The sequence below is a fragment of the Oncorhynchus clarkii genome, chromosome 2, assembly GCF_045791955.1.
Source record: "Oncorhynchus clarkii lewisi isolate Uvic-CL-2024 chromosome 2, UVic_Ocla_1.0, whole genome shotgun sequence".
In the NCBI taxonomy this organism is placed as follows: domain Eukaryota; kingdom Metazoa; phylum Chordata; class Actinopteri; order Salmoniformes; family Salmonidae; genus Oncorhynchus; species Oncorhynchus clarkii.
This window is the reverse complement of record NC_092148.1, coordinates 82884978-82898982: the sequence shown is the minus strand read 5'-3', so window position 1 is coordinate 82898982 and position 14005 is coordinate 82884978. Positions and strand designations below refer to the sequence as shown.

The 14005-nt window shown below is 44.3% G+C and overlaps 1 protein-coding gene across 1 annotated transcript; it reads right to left on the bottom strand.

Moving 5' to 3' along the window:
• Positions 1-7824: 7824 nt before the first annotated feature.
• On the bottom strand, positions 7825-12534 carry LOC139382853 (high choriolytic enzyme 2-like). The gene is made up of 7 exons (XM_071127095.1): positions 12460-12534; positions 12226-12271; positions 11864-12016; positions 9821-9938; positions 8652-8830; positions 8369-8450; positions 7825-8041 (listed from the first exon to the last, which is right to left on the bottom strand). The coding sequence occupies exons 1-7, from the start codon at positions 12523-12525 to the stop codon at positions 7915-7917; spliced, it is 771 nt and encodes a 256-aa protein (XP_070983196.1). The 5' UTR covers positions 12526-12534; the 3' UTR covers positions 7825-7914.
• Between the last annotated feature and the right edge of the window lie 1471 nt (positions 12535-14005).

Here is a 14005-nt window from a genome sequence, read left to right as displayed (position 1 = left end):
CTTGTGCGTGTCCTCGGCCCAGTACCACCAGTGCCAGCACCACGCATCAGGCCTACAGTGCGCCTCGCCTGTCCAGCACCATCTGAGCTTCCCGTCTGCCCAACGCCGCCAGCGCCGCCCGTCTGCCCAGCGCCGCCAGTGCCGCCCGTCTGCCCAACGCCGCCAGCGCCGCCCGTCTGCCCAGCGCCGCCAGTGCCGCCCGTCTGCCCAGCGCCAGCGCCGCCCGTCTGCCCAACGCCGCCAGCGCCGCCCGTCTGCCCAGCGCCGCCAGTGCCGCCCGTCTGCCCAGCGCCGCCAGTGCCGCCCGTCTGCCCAGCGCCGCCAGTGCCGCCCGTCTGCCCAGCGCCGCCAGTGCCGCCCGTCTGCCCAGCGCCGCCAGTGCCGCCCGTCAGCCAGGAGCCGCCAGTGCCGCCCGTCAGCCAGGAGCCGCCAGTGCCGCCCGTCAGCCAGGGGCCGCCAGTGCCGCCCGTCAGCCAGGGGCCGCCAGTGCCGCCAGTCAGCCAGGGGCCGCCAGTCAACCAGGGGCCGCCAGTGCCGCCCGTCAGCCAGGGGCCGCCAGTGCCGCCAGTCAGCCAGGGGCCGCCAGTGCCGCCAGTCAGCCAGGGGCCGCCAGTGCCGCCAGTCAACCAGGGGCCGCCAGTGCCGCCAGTCAGCCAGGGGCCGCCAGTCAGCCAGGGGCCGCCAGTGCCGCCCGTCAGCCAGGGGCCGCCAGTGCCGCCAGTCAGCCAGGGGCCGCCAGTCAACCAGGGGCCGCCAGTGCCGCCCGTCAGCCAGGGGCCGCCAGTGCCGCCAGTCAGCCAGGGGCCGCCAGTGCCGCCAGTCAGCCAGGGGCCGCCAGTGCCGCCAGTCAACCAGGGGCCGCCAGTGCCGCCAGTCAGCCAGGGGCCGCCAGTCAGCCAGGGGCCGCCAGTGCCGCCAGTCAGCCAGGGGCCGCTAGAGCCCCTCCGCCCGGAGCAGCTGCCCCTCTGTCCCGAGCAGCTGCCCCTCTGTCCCGAGCTGCTGCCGCCCCTCTGTCCCGAGCTGCTGCCGCCCCTCTGTCCCGAGCAGCTGCCGCCCCTCTGTCCCGAGCAGCTGCTTCACCTCTGTCCCGAGCTGCCCCTCTGTCCCAAGCAGCCCCTCTGTCCAGTGGGGTCATTGAGAGGGGTGGGCATGGTGAGTAAGCCACGGAGGCGGACAATAAGGCGGACTAAGACAATGGCGAAGTGGGGTCCGCGTCCCGCGCCAGAGCCGCCACCGCGGACAGACGCCCACCCAGACCCTCCCCTATAGGTCAAGGTTTTGCGGCCGGAGTCCGCACCTTTGGGGGGGGGTACTGTCACGTTCTGACCTCTATTTCCTTTGTTTTGCATTTATTTAGTATGGTCAGGGCGTGAGTTGGGTGGGCAGTCTATGTTTGTTTTTCTATGTTTTGGGGCAGTTCTATGTTTTCGGCCTAGTATGGTTCTCAATCAGAGGCAGGTGTCATTAGTTGTCTCTGATTGAGAATCATACTTAGGTAGCCTGGGTTTCACTGTTTGTTTGTGGGTGATTGTTCCTGTCTTTGTGTAGTGTTCACCAGATAGGCTGTATTAGGTTTTGAGTTCTCACGTTCTTGTTTTTTCGTTAGTTTGTTCATGTATAGTGTCGTAATAAAATACTATGAACAACCACCACGCTGCGCTTTGGTCCGCCTCTACTTCCCAAGAAGAGAACCGTTACAACAGAATACAAATATTCCATAACATGCATCCTGTTTCCAACAAGGTACTAAAGTAATACTGTAAAAAATGTGGCAAAGCAATTCCATTTTTGCCCTGAATACAAAATGTTATGTTTCTGGCAAATCCAATACAACACATTACTGAGTCCCACGCTCCATATTTTCAAGCACAGTGGTGGCTGCATCATATTATGGGTGTGCTTGTAATCGTTAAGGAATGGGGAGTTTTTCAGGACAAAAAATAAATAAAATGGAGCTAAGCACAGGCAAAATCCTAGAGGAAAACCTGATTAAGTCTTCTTTCCACCAGACACTGGGATATTAATTCCCCTTTCAGCAGGACAATAACCTTAAACACAAGGCCAAATGTACACTGGAGCTGCTTACCAAGAAGACAGTGAATATCCTTGAGTGGCCGATTTACAGTTGTCGTGTCTGGACTATCATTAAATGTCAAGACTTATTTATATCAAATCAGTTCGCTAGGTTTAATTATTATGTGATTAAACTATTCATGTAAACATTAATTAACTAGGAAGTCAGGGCACCACGGAAAATGTTGAGATTTACAGAGTTATAATTTTCCGAATATAACTCTTCAGATATTCAACATCTGATCAATTAGTCATTCTCATTAATGTAGTATTATTACCTCATCAGTTCTCATTAATGAACGTCACAAACCCTTGGATATCTGCATGAACCCTAACCTAAATCATGAATCAGCGACATACAAATTGGCTTAATTATTTATTTACTAACTAAATAAGCACTCAAAATTACATAACAAACAGACAGTAGATATTTGGGTTACTACATGATATAAAGAAAAAGTCCCTAGTGGACAAAGCCGGTAGGACGGCTTGGTAGACCAAGGAAAGGGGTGGGGACTGAGAAAGAGCGGGAAATATAATCATTGAAATGTCGGTTGTTGGTATTCTCAAACTAGACTTACGTAATTTCTAGCTGCAGACTAGTAATTATACGTCTAAGATTTGCTCTTATTCTGTAGTGATCGATAGTCTCAGAGTTGAACTATTTCCAGCAGTGTAGCCAAAACTACAACTGTATGGTCTAATGGTCTATAGAATTGTAGCCATTCCAACATGGGGACTCGCTCGCTGACTTAATGTATATTTTGTAGGAAGTGGGTTTTATACTCTGTGGAAAAATGGGCGGTTCTATGACGACTAATGTGATGTCTGGGCTCACGGGGGTGTGGCCACTGACTAGTTAATCTTTGTATGAAAATGCATACTCTCATTTAGAAGGTTAACATCACATTACATCTTTTCACAAGTAGTTTCATGTTTAATCACATACGTTTCACAATATTTAGATGTAAACCTGACAGCTGGGAAATGTACACTTTAAGAGTTATAGTTATGTGTGTTTCCTGTCCTTCGTGAGGTCACCAAATGAAGCACACTCGTCACGACTGTCCCATAAGTGTCCACGGACAATTCCCACATTCTCAAAAGTAGAAACATTGTTTAGTTCTCTCATTTTGGAGATTAGGAGTTTTGAACAAAGAGAAACTCTTTGTTCTGGTAGACTCTCTCCCTCAGTACTGCATGGCAGTTTCTACCAGGTATTTATGACCATTGTAAAACCTTACGTGTGAGAGAGAAGGAGAGACAAGGAGGGGGGGAGCCACGATATACACCCAAAAGGCCACGTTGTGACAGTCCCCCTCTGGTGGGTTCAATCTTGTGATTATCCTGCAAGTTGCAAACCAACATAAAAATAATGACCACGTGATGTCCTGGTTGTGGATCATTGTTGAAGTCCCCCTCTGGTGGTTGACCTTGGTAGGTCAACCACCACAAATTTGTTCTCATTTGTTACTGACAGTTACCCTCTGTGTGTAACTTACTGTGTGTAAACTGTGGACTCCGGCGCTGCTGTAAGATATACAAAACAGCTATTTTTAAACCGCTGAAGGGGGCTACTATTCCTGTTCACTCGGCCTAATTGAAAACTGACTCGGGGCCAAATCTGGCTAATCATGTTTAGGCTAATTGGCCGTCCAGTGTTCCCAGGACCAGGCGGAGGCTTAGGCGGGGGCAAGGAGGGGGCCAGGGGCATCACAGCATCAACTATTGATATGGGACTAGCCAGGTCTGGATAGTAGGGGTTAGGGAACAGTAGACCTGAGCTGCATCCCATGGAGGACCCCATGTGAATGGTAATCTAACGAAGCCTTATTTTACATGACGCTCATACAATATGCTCATGCAATGTACTGCAGAACTATTAGCCTTAAGCTGAGGTAAACCACAGCACAGGGGCTTATCTCAAGCTTATAACAATATAGAAAGTTGTTATGGGATGCTTATAATTTTTTTGTAGAGCAATATTATGATGGAGATAAATGCATCGTAGGAAATGTGTTGTCGTACACGTTATATGCAGTAAACCTAAACTGGTCCTTAGGCCCCACAGGCTTTAAGCCCTGTGTAATTGATATCCTACCTAAAAGAGGTGATTAAAAGAAGTCCTCATGCATGCCCCTACATATTGACCCAAGATCAGTGTTGCGTTACTAAGGTAAGTATTCGAGGAGGGTAAATCTGATCCTAGATATGTTTCTAACACACAGTATAAGGAGTGTCTTCCCTGGGGGATGTGAGGACACTCAGGACAGCCCACAGAGGAAGTAGCAGTCAGAAAGAGAGAGAGAGATAGGGAAAGAGGGCGAGAGAGAGATAGAGAGGCCTCTGTAACTGGAGATGTGTGGACTGGACTGATAGTGATAGATGAGGCCAGCTATGGGGAACTGACCTGAGGCTAGGCTACATGCCCCTCTTCCTCTCTCCCCCCATCCCTCTTTTGGGACTTGGCTCACAGTGACTCGCTCATTGTCGGTACACACAGTAGGCACAATAGTTTCCTGTTGGCGACGAGGTGGGAAGGAGTGGGAGGAGGGGTACCAGTGTGCTCGTGCGTTTGGGTCATTCGGCAGACAGACCCGACGGCCCAGATAAAATGACTCTGTCCCAGATGAATCTCATGTCCTGGCGAGAGCTTCAAATGGGGAGACACAGAGGGTCCGGATAGTGACTAGTGACCAACAGAAAGAGAGAGAGAGAGAGAGAGAAGGAAGAGGGGATGTAGGGAGAAGAGGAGTAGGGGATGGAGAACGGAACTGGGCCACATCTCTTCCTGATTGTCCTGAGTGGATGCCAATGGCTGAAGCAGACCTCTCTGTTGCGTCACCACCGCGGCCCGCGGCTGAACAACAGTCACCACTGTCCTCTCTGCCCGTGCTTTTTCCTCTCTCTCTAAAACTTTGGGCCAACATCTTCTGTTTGAGGAGCAGGATGAGCAGGCGAAGCAGGAGGAGCAGGTGGATTAGGTCGAACAAGTGGAGCAGGAGTGTGTTTACCCATAATAGGGCATTTTGTAAATAAGAAATGGTATTTGTCATAGCAATTACCCATTGCAAGATCTACATATACTTCTACAGATCAAAACACAAACTGGTTTGAAATTATATGACAAACCACAAAGGAATAGACAATGAAGACAGGTTTCTAGAGAGATAAACGTGTGAGGCATGCAGCAAGACTGTCAGGGAGAGATCCCAGCATTCTGTTTGGAAGGAGGTGTGGAAAACGTTAGGTCTGCACTATGGCAAGCATGGGCTAAAAAAAATAGGCATACTGTCACATTCACCAGATTCACAGATAGAACAATGAGCCAGATGTTTAATCGGATGTATAAATTTGAAGGATCCGGTTGGCATTTCCACGCACCATCAAATATGGTGATGAGAGGAAGCACAGGGGCCGGCAGTGGGAGAAGATGGAGCGAGATGGATTTTTTCTGACATTCTGCAAATTTTCTCCTTGATGAAACATTTTATCTCAATACAGTTTTCTGTTACCAAAACTAGAATCTGTTATGAACCGACTTGAATATGTTTTGGACACTTTACCCTTTGCAAAAGTTTAAATTTTTATATATTATTTTTTTTAGAAGTGCAAGGTCGAATTTAATTATTGTACAAGAGCACTTCACAGAGTAGGCGTTGCCTAACAGAAATATGCAAATACATGCTAGAATGCGCCAATAGGATCTCGCTTGCTTGTGTTTGGCTCTGCCCACCTCCTTGCTTGGTCTGCCCACTATGATTCATTTTCTCTTATTGGAAACGACAGGCTGTGGTCTATCTTGGGTTAGTTTAAAAAACCTTTGCCGAATAGGTGCGGTGAAATGTGATGTTTTACAGGGTCAACCATAGTAGTAGGAACCCCTGAGGCAAATTAGGTTTAAGATTTTTCAGTTACTGGGCCACAGCTCTAACTGCTAGGCTACCTGCCATACATACATGCACTTGAGAGTTAAAAACGCTCCGACCTAGGGTCAGGTTACCCAGACTACTTACTGGTTAGTCTCTCTAGACATCCGCCTTCCACAATTTAAAAACGCTCCGACCTAGGGTCAGGTTATCCAGACTACTTACTGGTTAGTCTCTCTAGACATCCGCCTTCCACAATTTAAAAACGCTCCGACCTAGGGTCAGGTTATCCAGACTACTTACTGGTTAGTCTCTCTAGACATCCGCCTTCCACAATTTAAAAACGCTCCGACCTAGGGTCAGGTTACCCAGACTACTTACTGGTTAGTCTCTCTAGACATCCGCCTTCCACAATTTAAAAACGCTCCGACCTAGGGTCAGGTTACCCAGACTACTTACTGGTCTTGGTGGTGTGTGCTTGAAGTGCCAACAACTCTGTGCTTACATGAAGTAATACAGATAGTAGGTTCTCTGCCTTACAAACATTTAAACAGTTTGAGCATTTAAAATCAGGGATGGTGATGTGTTCTGTTGAATATATGTTATTTATTTAACCTTTATTTAACTAGGCAAGTCAGTTATGAACAAATTCTTATTTTACAATGATGGCCTACCCCAGCAAAACCCTCCCCTAACCCGGTCTACGCTGGACCAATTGTGTGCCACCCTATGGGACTCCCGATCAAGGCTGGTTGTGATACAGCCCGGGATCAAACCAGGGTCTGTAGTGACACCTCTAGCACTGAGATGCAGTGCCTTAGACACCTGTCACTCTGGAGCCTGGGAAAATAGTGTCTAAAATGTTCATGCATTAAAACATCATCTGGATTCAAATTCATTCTAATGTGGGAGATGGGGAGTCTGATGACACAGTAGTATACTCATCCATGGGATCAATAGTGGACGGCCGGGGTAGGGAATGGAATGGGGGAATGGGAATGGGGGCGTGCTCGGTCCGCTTTTTCCTGTAGTCCACAATCAAGACAAAGGAGATGATTGTGGACTACGGGAAAAAGAGGACCGAGCACGTCCCCATTCTCATCGATGGGGCTGAGGTGGAGCCTACATGTACATATTACCTCAACTAACCGGTACCCCCGCACATTGACTCTGTACCGGTACCCCCTCTGTATATAGTCTCGCTATTGTTATTGTTTACTTGTTACTTTTATTTCTTACTCTTATACGTATATTTGTTTTTAACTGTGGGGCTTGTAAGCATTTTACTGTAAGGTCTACATTTTACTGTAAGGTCTACATTTTACTGTAACCTGTTGTATTCGATGCATTTGACGAATACAATTTGATTTGATTTGAATAGATAGTTACTGCCAAAGCTCTGTGGTAATGTGTTGCCCCCTTTTGGTCAGCATTGGGTGTGACTGCAGTTGGGACCTCAGCAGGGCTAGTGATAGAACAGGGCTAGTGATAGAGCAGGGCTAGTGGTAGAGCAGGGCTAGTGATAGAGCAGGGCTAGTGATAGAGCAGGGCTAGTGATAGAGCAGGGCTAGTGATAGAGCAGGGCTAGTGATAGAGCACGGCTAGTGTCCAACAGTTTGATTGGTGCAAACAGCTGTATCTACCAGTCCTCTGGGTTCATATACTATTTAAAATGTTTCAAATGCTTTGAGTGTTTTCTCTAGCCTCCCAACTGTCCCAGGTGGGCGGGGTTTACAGTTTGGAGACTATTTCCTTGGTTCCATTGGGCCACGCATGCTCAATCAAGCCCAGGTAAAGTAGGCAATTTAATATGATTTCAAATCATATTTTAACCCAGGACTTTAATCCACGCTGTAGAAAAATATGAAACAAAAATACAGTATATTTTTGCCGGTTTATTGAGCTTTACTCTGATATCAACACTGAGTCATTGACACAACCTTGTGAGAGGACAGAAACACAAGGTGTCTGTTTAACAGTTGTACAGCCTGTTGAGACGGGTGATGTCGCTCTGGCTCATCTGGGAGGCGTTGCCAATCTCCACGTTCTGGTTGGGGATGGGAACCATGGTGGGCTGGTTGTTCTTGGAGAAGGCGTACCTGCAATCACATCACACCATCATGAACACTTGGGATGAGTGGGGGTAGGCTTACCATATTATTATATTTTTGGGCATGGTTTTACGCTTACAGGTTAGAAGTAGAATCGGTCAGATAGATGAAAGGGACACAGTAGGAAGGGTGGATCCAAGAATTGGGTTGAACATAAAGTTAAATTCCACATAAATAACATGTGCTAGGAGCCGGGTGTCTTACTGTTAAACCACAGGCTCTGTACAGAATTAGAATTCTATGAGGCTGGTTAGAAAATTATTCAACTGACTAAGCATCTACTGGTGTGAAAGTGGTAAAAGAATGGTGACTAACCTGTGGTACTGCATGACGGAGTTGTAGTCATAGGCCGTTCCCTGGTTCAGGGTGGCGATCTTGTTGAAGTTGTGCTCCATGCCTGGAAGAGAGAGAATATGTTAGATTTACCATGCCCTAATAAATAAATGCAACGGTTGGTGACCGATGCAACAGTGTGTGTGTTTTCCCGCATATGTAATGTACATGTTTGTGTGTGCGTGTGGACATTCAAAGAATATAATAGACTGTCTGTGTATGTACATGGTTATATGGGGACATGGGAATGTGAAAGGGATCCTACCGGACTGGACATTCTGGAGGAGAACGCGGATGTGATTGTCACGGTCGCTGCGGGTCTGTTCGTGGTTGAAGCCCAGGGCATGGAGGAGCTCGTGCTGGGTGGTGCCGTGGTACACACAGCCGGATCGGCTCAGAGACACAACCTGGGCATTGCCAGAACGACCAACATAGGACCAGCACCTGCCATGAATGGGTTGGACAGAGTTGTAACAGTGCAATTACTTTTAATTGTCTCCGTCAGACCCACACAAATGTACTTATACACACACACTGTTACCAGAAGTGTGTCATGCCTTATAATGCAGTTTCATATCTCACACTGAACTGTCCTAACCAATGATGTATATAAACCCTGGATGACTGACACTGGGTGCTGTATTGAAGGCCCCCGCAGCAATCTTGATACTCCTCCTCTATTGTAATTTCTTGGGGGAAGCAAAAGAAATGCATTTATTAAAGATGCAATATGCAGAAATGGCTCCTCCATTTCCCGGTTGCTAAAATTCTAATAGTTCGGCTTATTTCAGTTTGTGACAGAACAAGCACCCAGAGTGTAGAGAATCATTGTACCATCTAAACTGCTGTGACATATATTTTGTTTAAAGCTGGTGTACAAAACTGAAAGGGGAAGCATAGAAATAGCGCACGTAGAATAGGTCTACTGCTTCTTAGGTTTGCTTTCAACGAAAATGACAGATCTATAACTCAAATCTCTATGTAAATTTGGTCAGATTTCCCCAAAAGTTGACACATTTATTATTTTACAGACGGCTTAATGCATCATTTTAAATTATATTGTGTGAGCTAAACATGCAAATATATAAAAACATTTTCCTTGAAGTAGAGAGTACTAATGTTACTGTCCCCACTACAAAAAAATACTTAAATACATGTAATTTTGTCCTTGAAATATTTAACTGAAATGCTGTAGAATTATATCATTTCTATTGAGGACTGTTCCAACTGGGGAGTGCCAATATGGCCGACCAGTGGCTTCAAAGCTTCTCACTGTCCAATACATAGCATCTGCAGTCCAGGGTTCATATATATATATATATATATATATATATATAAAATTGGTCCTAACTCAGCCTGGTTCTGCACGTCATAAAGATCCTCATGTAGAATAGTAGGACCTATGAATTATATGTAATTCCATAGTGCATGTACCCGTTCTGGGACTGGATGTGCAAGTAGTCTCTTTGGTTGGTGCGCTTGATGAAGTTGATGCAGGAGAAACCTGCAAAGGACTGCAGACCACGCTCAATGACTTCCAGCTCCCTGGTGGCTGGCAGGACACAGATGGGACAAGAAAAACTACTGTTAAAAAACGACTACTCTATCATGAAACTTGCTACACAATACAGTTAATAGCCAGTAACACGGTTGGGGAATAATAGATAACATGTAATCCGTTACATGTAAGGGATTACAAAAAACGGTATCTGTAATCCTTTACATTGGCAGCAAAAATAGTATGATTACTTCGCAAAAATGATTACTTCGAGGATTACTTTAAATTCAGAAAGGATGTTTGCGAAAAAATAATCATTGACACTTCTCTGTTTTCTCAATGACATTCAAATCAGAGTTGAAAAAAGGCACAAGTTTAAATTTGTTCCATCTGATCAAGTCTGACCACAAATCAGAGACCACTATAATGACACAAAATCTGTTCGATGGATTGCGGGAAAAGAGCAGGAATTGGCTTTGTAGGATAAAGTCCAAGCTATGTCTTCCAACGGTGCGACTGCTGTCGGCATCCAAAGATTATTCAGTTTGAATAAACGTTTAGAGGTAAGGATGACAGCAGTGGTGCAGTCTACGGCGATACGGATATCCCTTATTATTGATGTCTACATAGCGCATTGATGTGAATCACACTGCTGCTTTCTCATTTAGCTATTTGTGGTTGTTGTGTATGGCTGTTCCCAATTCTAAATATGTATTTGAACCCAATAATGGTTAAATTCAATACATTTACGGTGCCTATCAATCATTGTTTTTGAAACCAGTGAAAAATGCGCTTGCAACAGCTGCATAGTGCAGATCGCAGCCTATGGAATAAAGTGGGGCTTTAAGTGCTCAATATAATTCATGTTGATCAAAAAAAATCCATAGGCCTAATGGACACATGCTCAAACTCGCACACTTTTGATAGACTTAAAGGGGTAATCTGTAGTTGCTACATAATTTTTTGAACAAATAAATTATTTAAATCCATTAATTCTTGAAAGATATAACTTATAAATGCCGTATGAGTTTAGTTCAACTGTCACACTCCATGAGATCCCAAAATATAATCTTGTTTGTCTCCGATGTTTGTAAATATTCTAAATGTAAAGAAACACTGTATAGTCTTTTAACATGGTTAAAACAATAATGTTTATATCATGGATGGTCAGTCCTTGCATCCATAGCTCTGTCTACTATCTGAGAAGTTACATTTCTCCAGGCCCATCCCTCAGCTTTTTACCAACACAGAGGCGGGGCAAGTATTTCCAAGTCATTTTCTTGAAGATCAAGGGGTATAACATGTATTATAATGACTGGAATACTGATAGACTTTGTTTTTAATGTAGAGATATAATGTATTCGTATTATTATATGTAGTAGAAAGCGATGGGTTAGAAGAAGCCTACATAACCAACCCAAAAAGTAAAATGTAACTTCCATATGTGGCCAGCTATGTAAACTTTAACATTGATTTATCCTGCAATATATGTTGTTCAATTGGTAACATACTTTTGTGTCTTCTTCTTAAGGGGAAAGTAATCTAAAAGTAGCTGAATGTAATCAGATTACGTTACTGAGTTTGGGTAATCCAAAAGTTACATTACTGATTAGAATTTTGGACAGGTAATTAGTAACTAACGGATTACATTTCGAAAGTAACCTACCCAACCCTGGCCAGTAATGATTAGTTGTTACTTATATGGCCTACTTATATAGCTTTATACAGTAGTTTGGGACTCATGTACAGATGTAGGACATTAATATGTAGTGTAAAAGGGCTTCTGAAGTTTATAATTTACACTTTCAAATGTAAGACTTGATTTGAGCCTTTTTTGTTTAATCAAACCCCACAAAAAAAATCCATTAAGTACAATCCACATTTGCTGTTGCTGCAGGATTATTTTCCTGCTCTAGCAAACTAGCTCAAGTTAATATCCAACATCGTTAAATAAGATATCATCATGACATGGTACTTACAGTACTGGTTGGCGATGACGTAGGGCACATAGACTCTGCCGTCGCTGGACTTGGGCCACATGCAGCCGCGAGATGTGCAGGGGTCAGCGTTCCTGTCAGCCTCGTTAACGTAGGCGATGTCATCCACAATCAAGGGCTCGTTGCGGGTATGCACTGGAGGGACGGGGACAGGACAGGACGTCAAAGTGTGACACCTTGGATCAGTTTCCCTGATACTGATTAAGCCTAGTCCTGGACTGAAAAGCAATGCGATAATGTATTGTTTTTTTCTAATACATCTTTATTTCATATTTTATATTACTCATAATGTAATCTGAAAGTGTTGGCGGGTATTATATATCACAATTTAAAAACTGTCTTACCAACATTCCTGTTGGCCTTCTCCAGCAGCTCAGAGACAGAGAGCTCCTATGGCACCATGCAGCAAAGACAGAGAGAAATAATGTCTTTGACAAATCAGCAAACATCCTACTATGAATAGTTAGGTTGTTTCACAAATTATGCATACGTCCACACTTACATGGACGACACACACACATGCATGGATGCAGACACACAACACATACAGTAGAGAGTTTAGTAGAGTTTTTACTCACCTCCTCGGCCCAGGCGGCCACTACAAGCAGGGCCAGAAGGCCCAGAGTGTACTTTAATGCAGACATGTCAACAAACAACCTGCCAGGGTTAGACACTGTCAATAACTCTGAATACCACCACAGAAAGTAATTGACTTACTGTAACTTTCCTGTAGTACAGGTGTAGGATCTTAATTTGATCACATTGTTGTTGCAGGAAATGCAAATATGTAGTACATTCAAGGCTTGTAATGCTTCTAAAGTTTGTAATTTCCACTTAAAATGTCAGACTTGATTTGCTCTAACATAAAATGCATCAACGCCTACATAAATGTCCATTCATTATAACCACCTTTCCTTTTGCCTCAGGATTATTTTCCTGCTGAGAAACTGGTCATATTAAGATCCTACACATGTAGCTTGCATGACATAGCTAGAGAATGCAAAGCACATGAACAACACTCTTACCTTTCGGGAAATGAAGTGAGGTTGGTTTACTGGTCCAGACACTGCACCTTATATAGTGGAATCTACCGGAACATTATCAATTTTTGGACGAGTTTGGCAATGACATTGAAAACACCCCTTTCTGCTGATAAGATGCAGATATGTTGTCTCGATGACATATGGCTAATTCTCAGACTTATCAGAAAAAGTTAGAAAGCCTTTCCTAACTTCTCTATTCCTTGAAAATGCTATTTAATATTTTGCAAATAACCATGGCCTGAGTTCTGTCAGTAAGATAATCACAAAACCAATAATAATCATGAAACCCCTGTGGATTACTTGTTGGCTATTGCTAGCAAAGTATTGAGGACATCTATTTCTGTAAATAGCCTAAAAGAAAGGCTTTGGCTATAATTTATCTGGTTATTTAGCAAGTTTCCTCTATCAGCATCCAGCCCAATATCATTGTGAATAGGCTTAGAAGTTCTGATATAGGTGGCAGTACTCATTTTGGGTGCCGGTACTGTTTATATTTAGGTGCAGGAGCTCCACAATATTTTTGAGCTAATATTCTATAAGAGGCACAGGAGCTAAATCAGTAGAAATTTGAGGTGCCGGTACTCAGCTCCGGTGAGCTCCTGCCCAAGTCAAACACTGCTCCTGAACTTATTTAGGCTTGCCATAACAAAGGGATGGAATACTTATTGACTCCCAATACATTTCAAGTTTTCATTTTTTATTAATTTATAAAAATGTCTAAAATCATAACTCCACTTTGGTTATTGTATGTCGGCTAGTGACAAAAAATCTAAATGTAATACATGTTCATTTCAGGCTGTAACACAACAAAATGTGCAAAAAGTCAAGGGGTGTGAACACTTTCTGAAGGCACTGTAAGTAAGTAAGCCTTGTCCGAGCCAGAACTGCACACAGTTTTACTGTACTGCTCAATAAAATGATTGATATGAGGTAAAATGAATGTACATTTAGGTTCATCGACCAATCAATGTCAGCAAAGAGTTGAGCCTAATCTTTTTCATTTGAAACTTTGACATTGTATAGACTTAGTATACTGTATGTATATTCATATGATATGAGTCATTAGCCAAACTATGCATTT

Excerpts from the sequence above, each read along its gene's own strand:
- LOC139382853 (XM_071127095.1), bottom strand. The coding sequence starts at position 12,525 with ATGTCTGCATTAAAGTACACTCTGGGCCTTCTGGCCCTGCTTGTAGTG. Across the intron at positions 8,451-8,651 it reads CCTCCAGAATGTCCAGTCCG|GCATGGAGCACAACTTCAAC; the intron begins GTAGGATCCCTT and ends TCTCTCTTCCAG. Across the intron at positions 8,042-8,368 it reads TCCGTCATGCAGTACCACAG|GTACGCCTTCTCCAAGAACA; the intron begins GTTAGTCACCAT and ends ATGTGATTGCAG.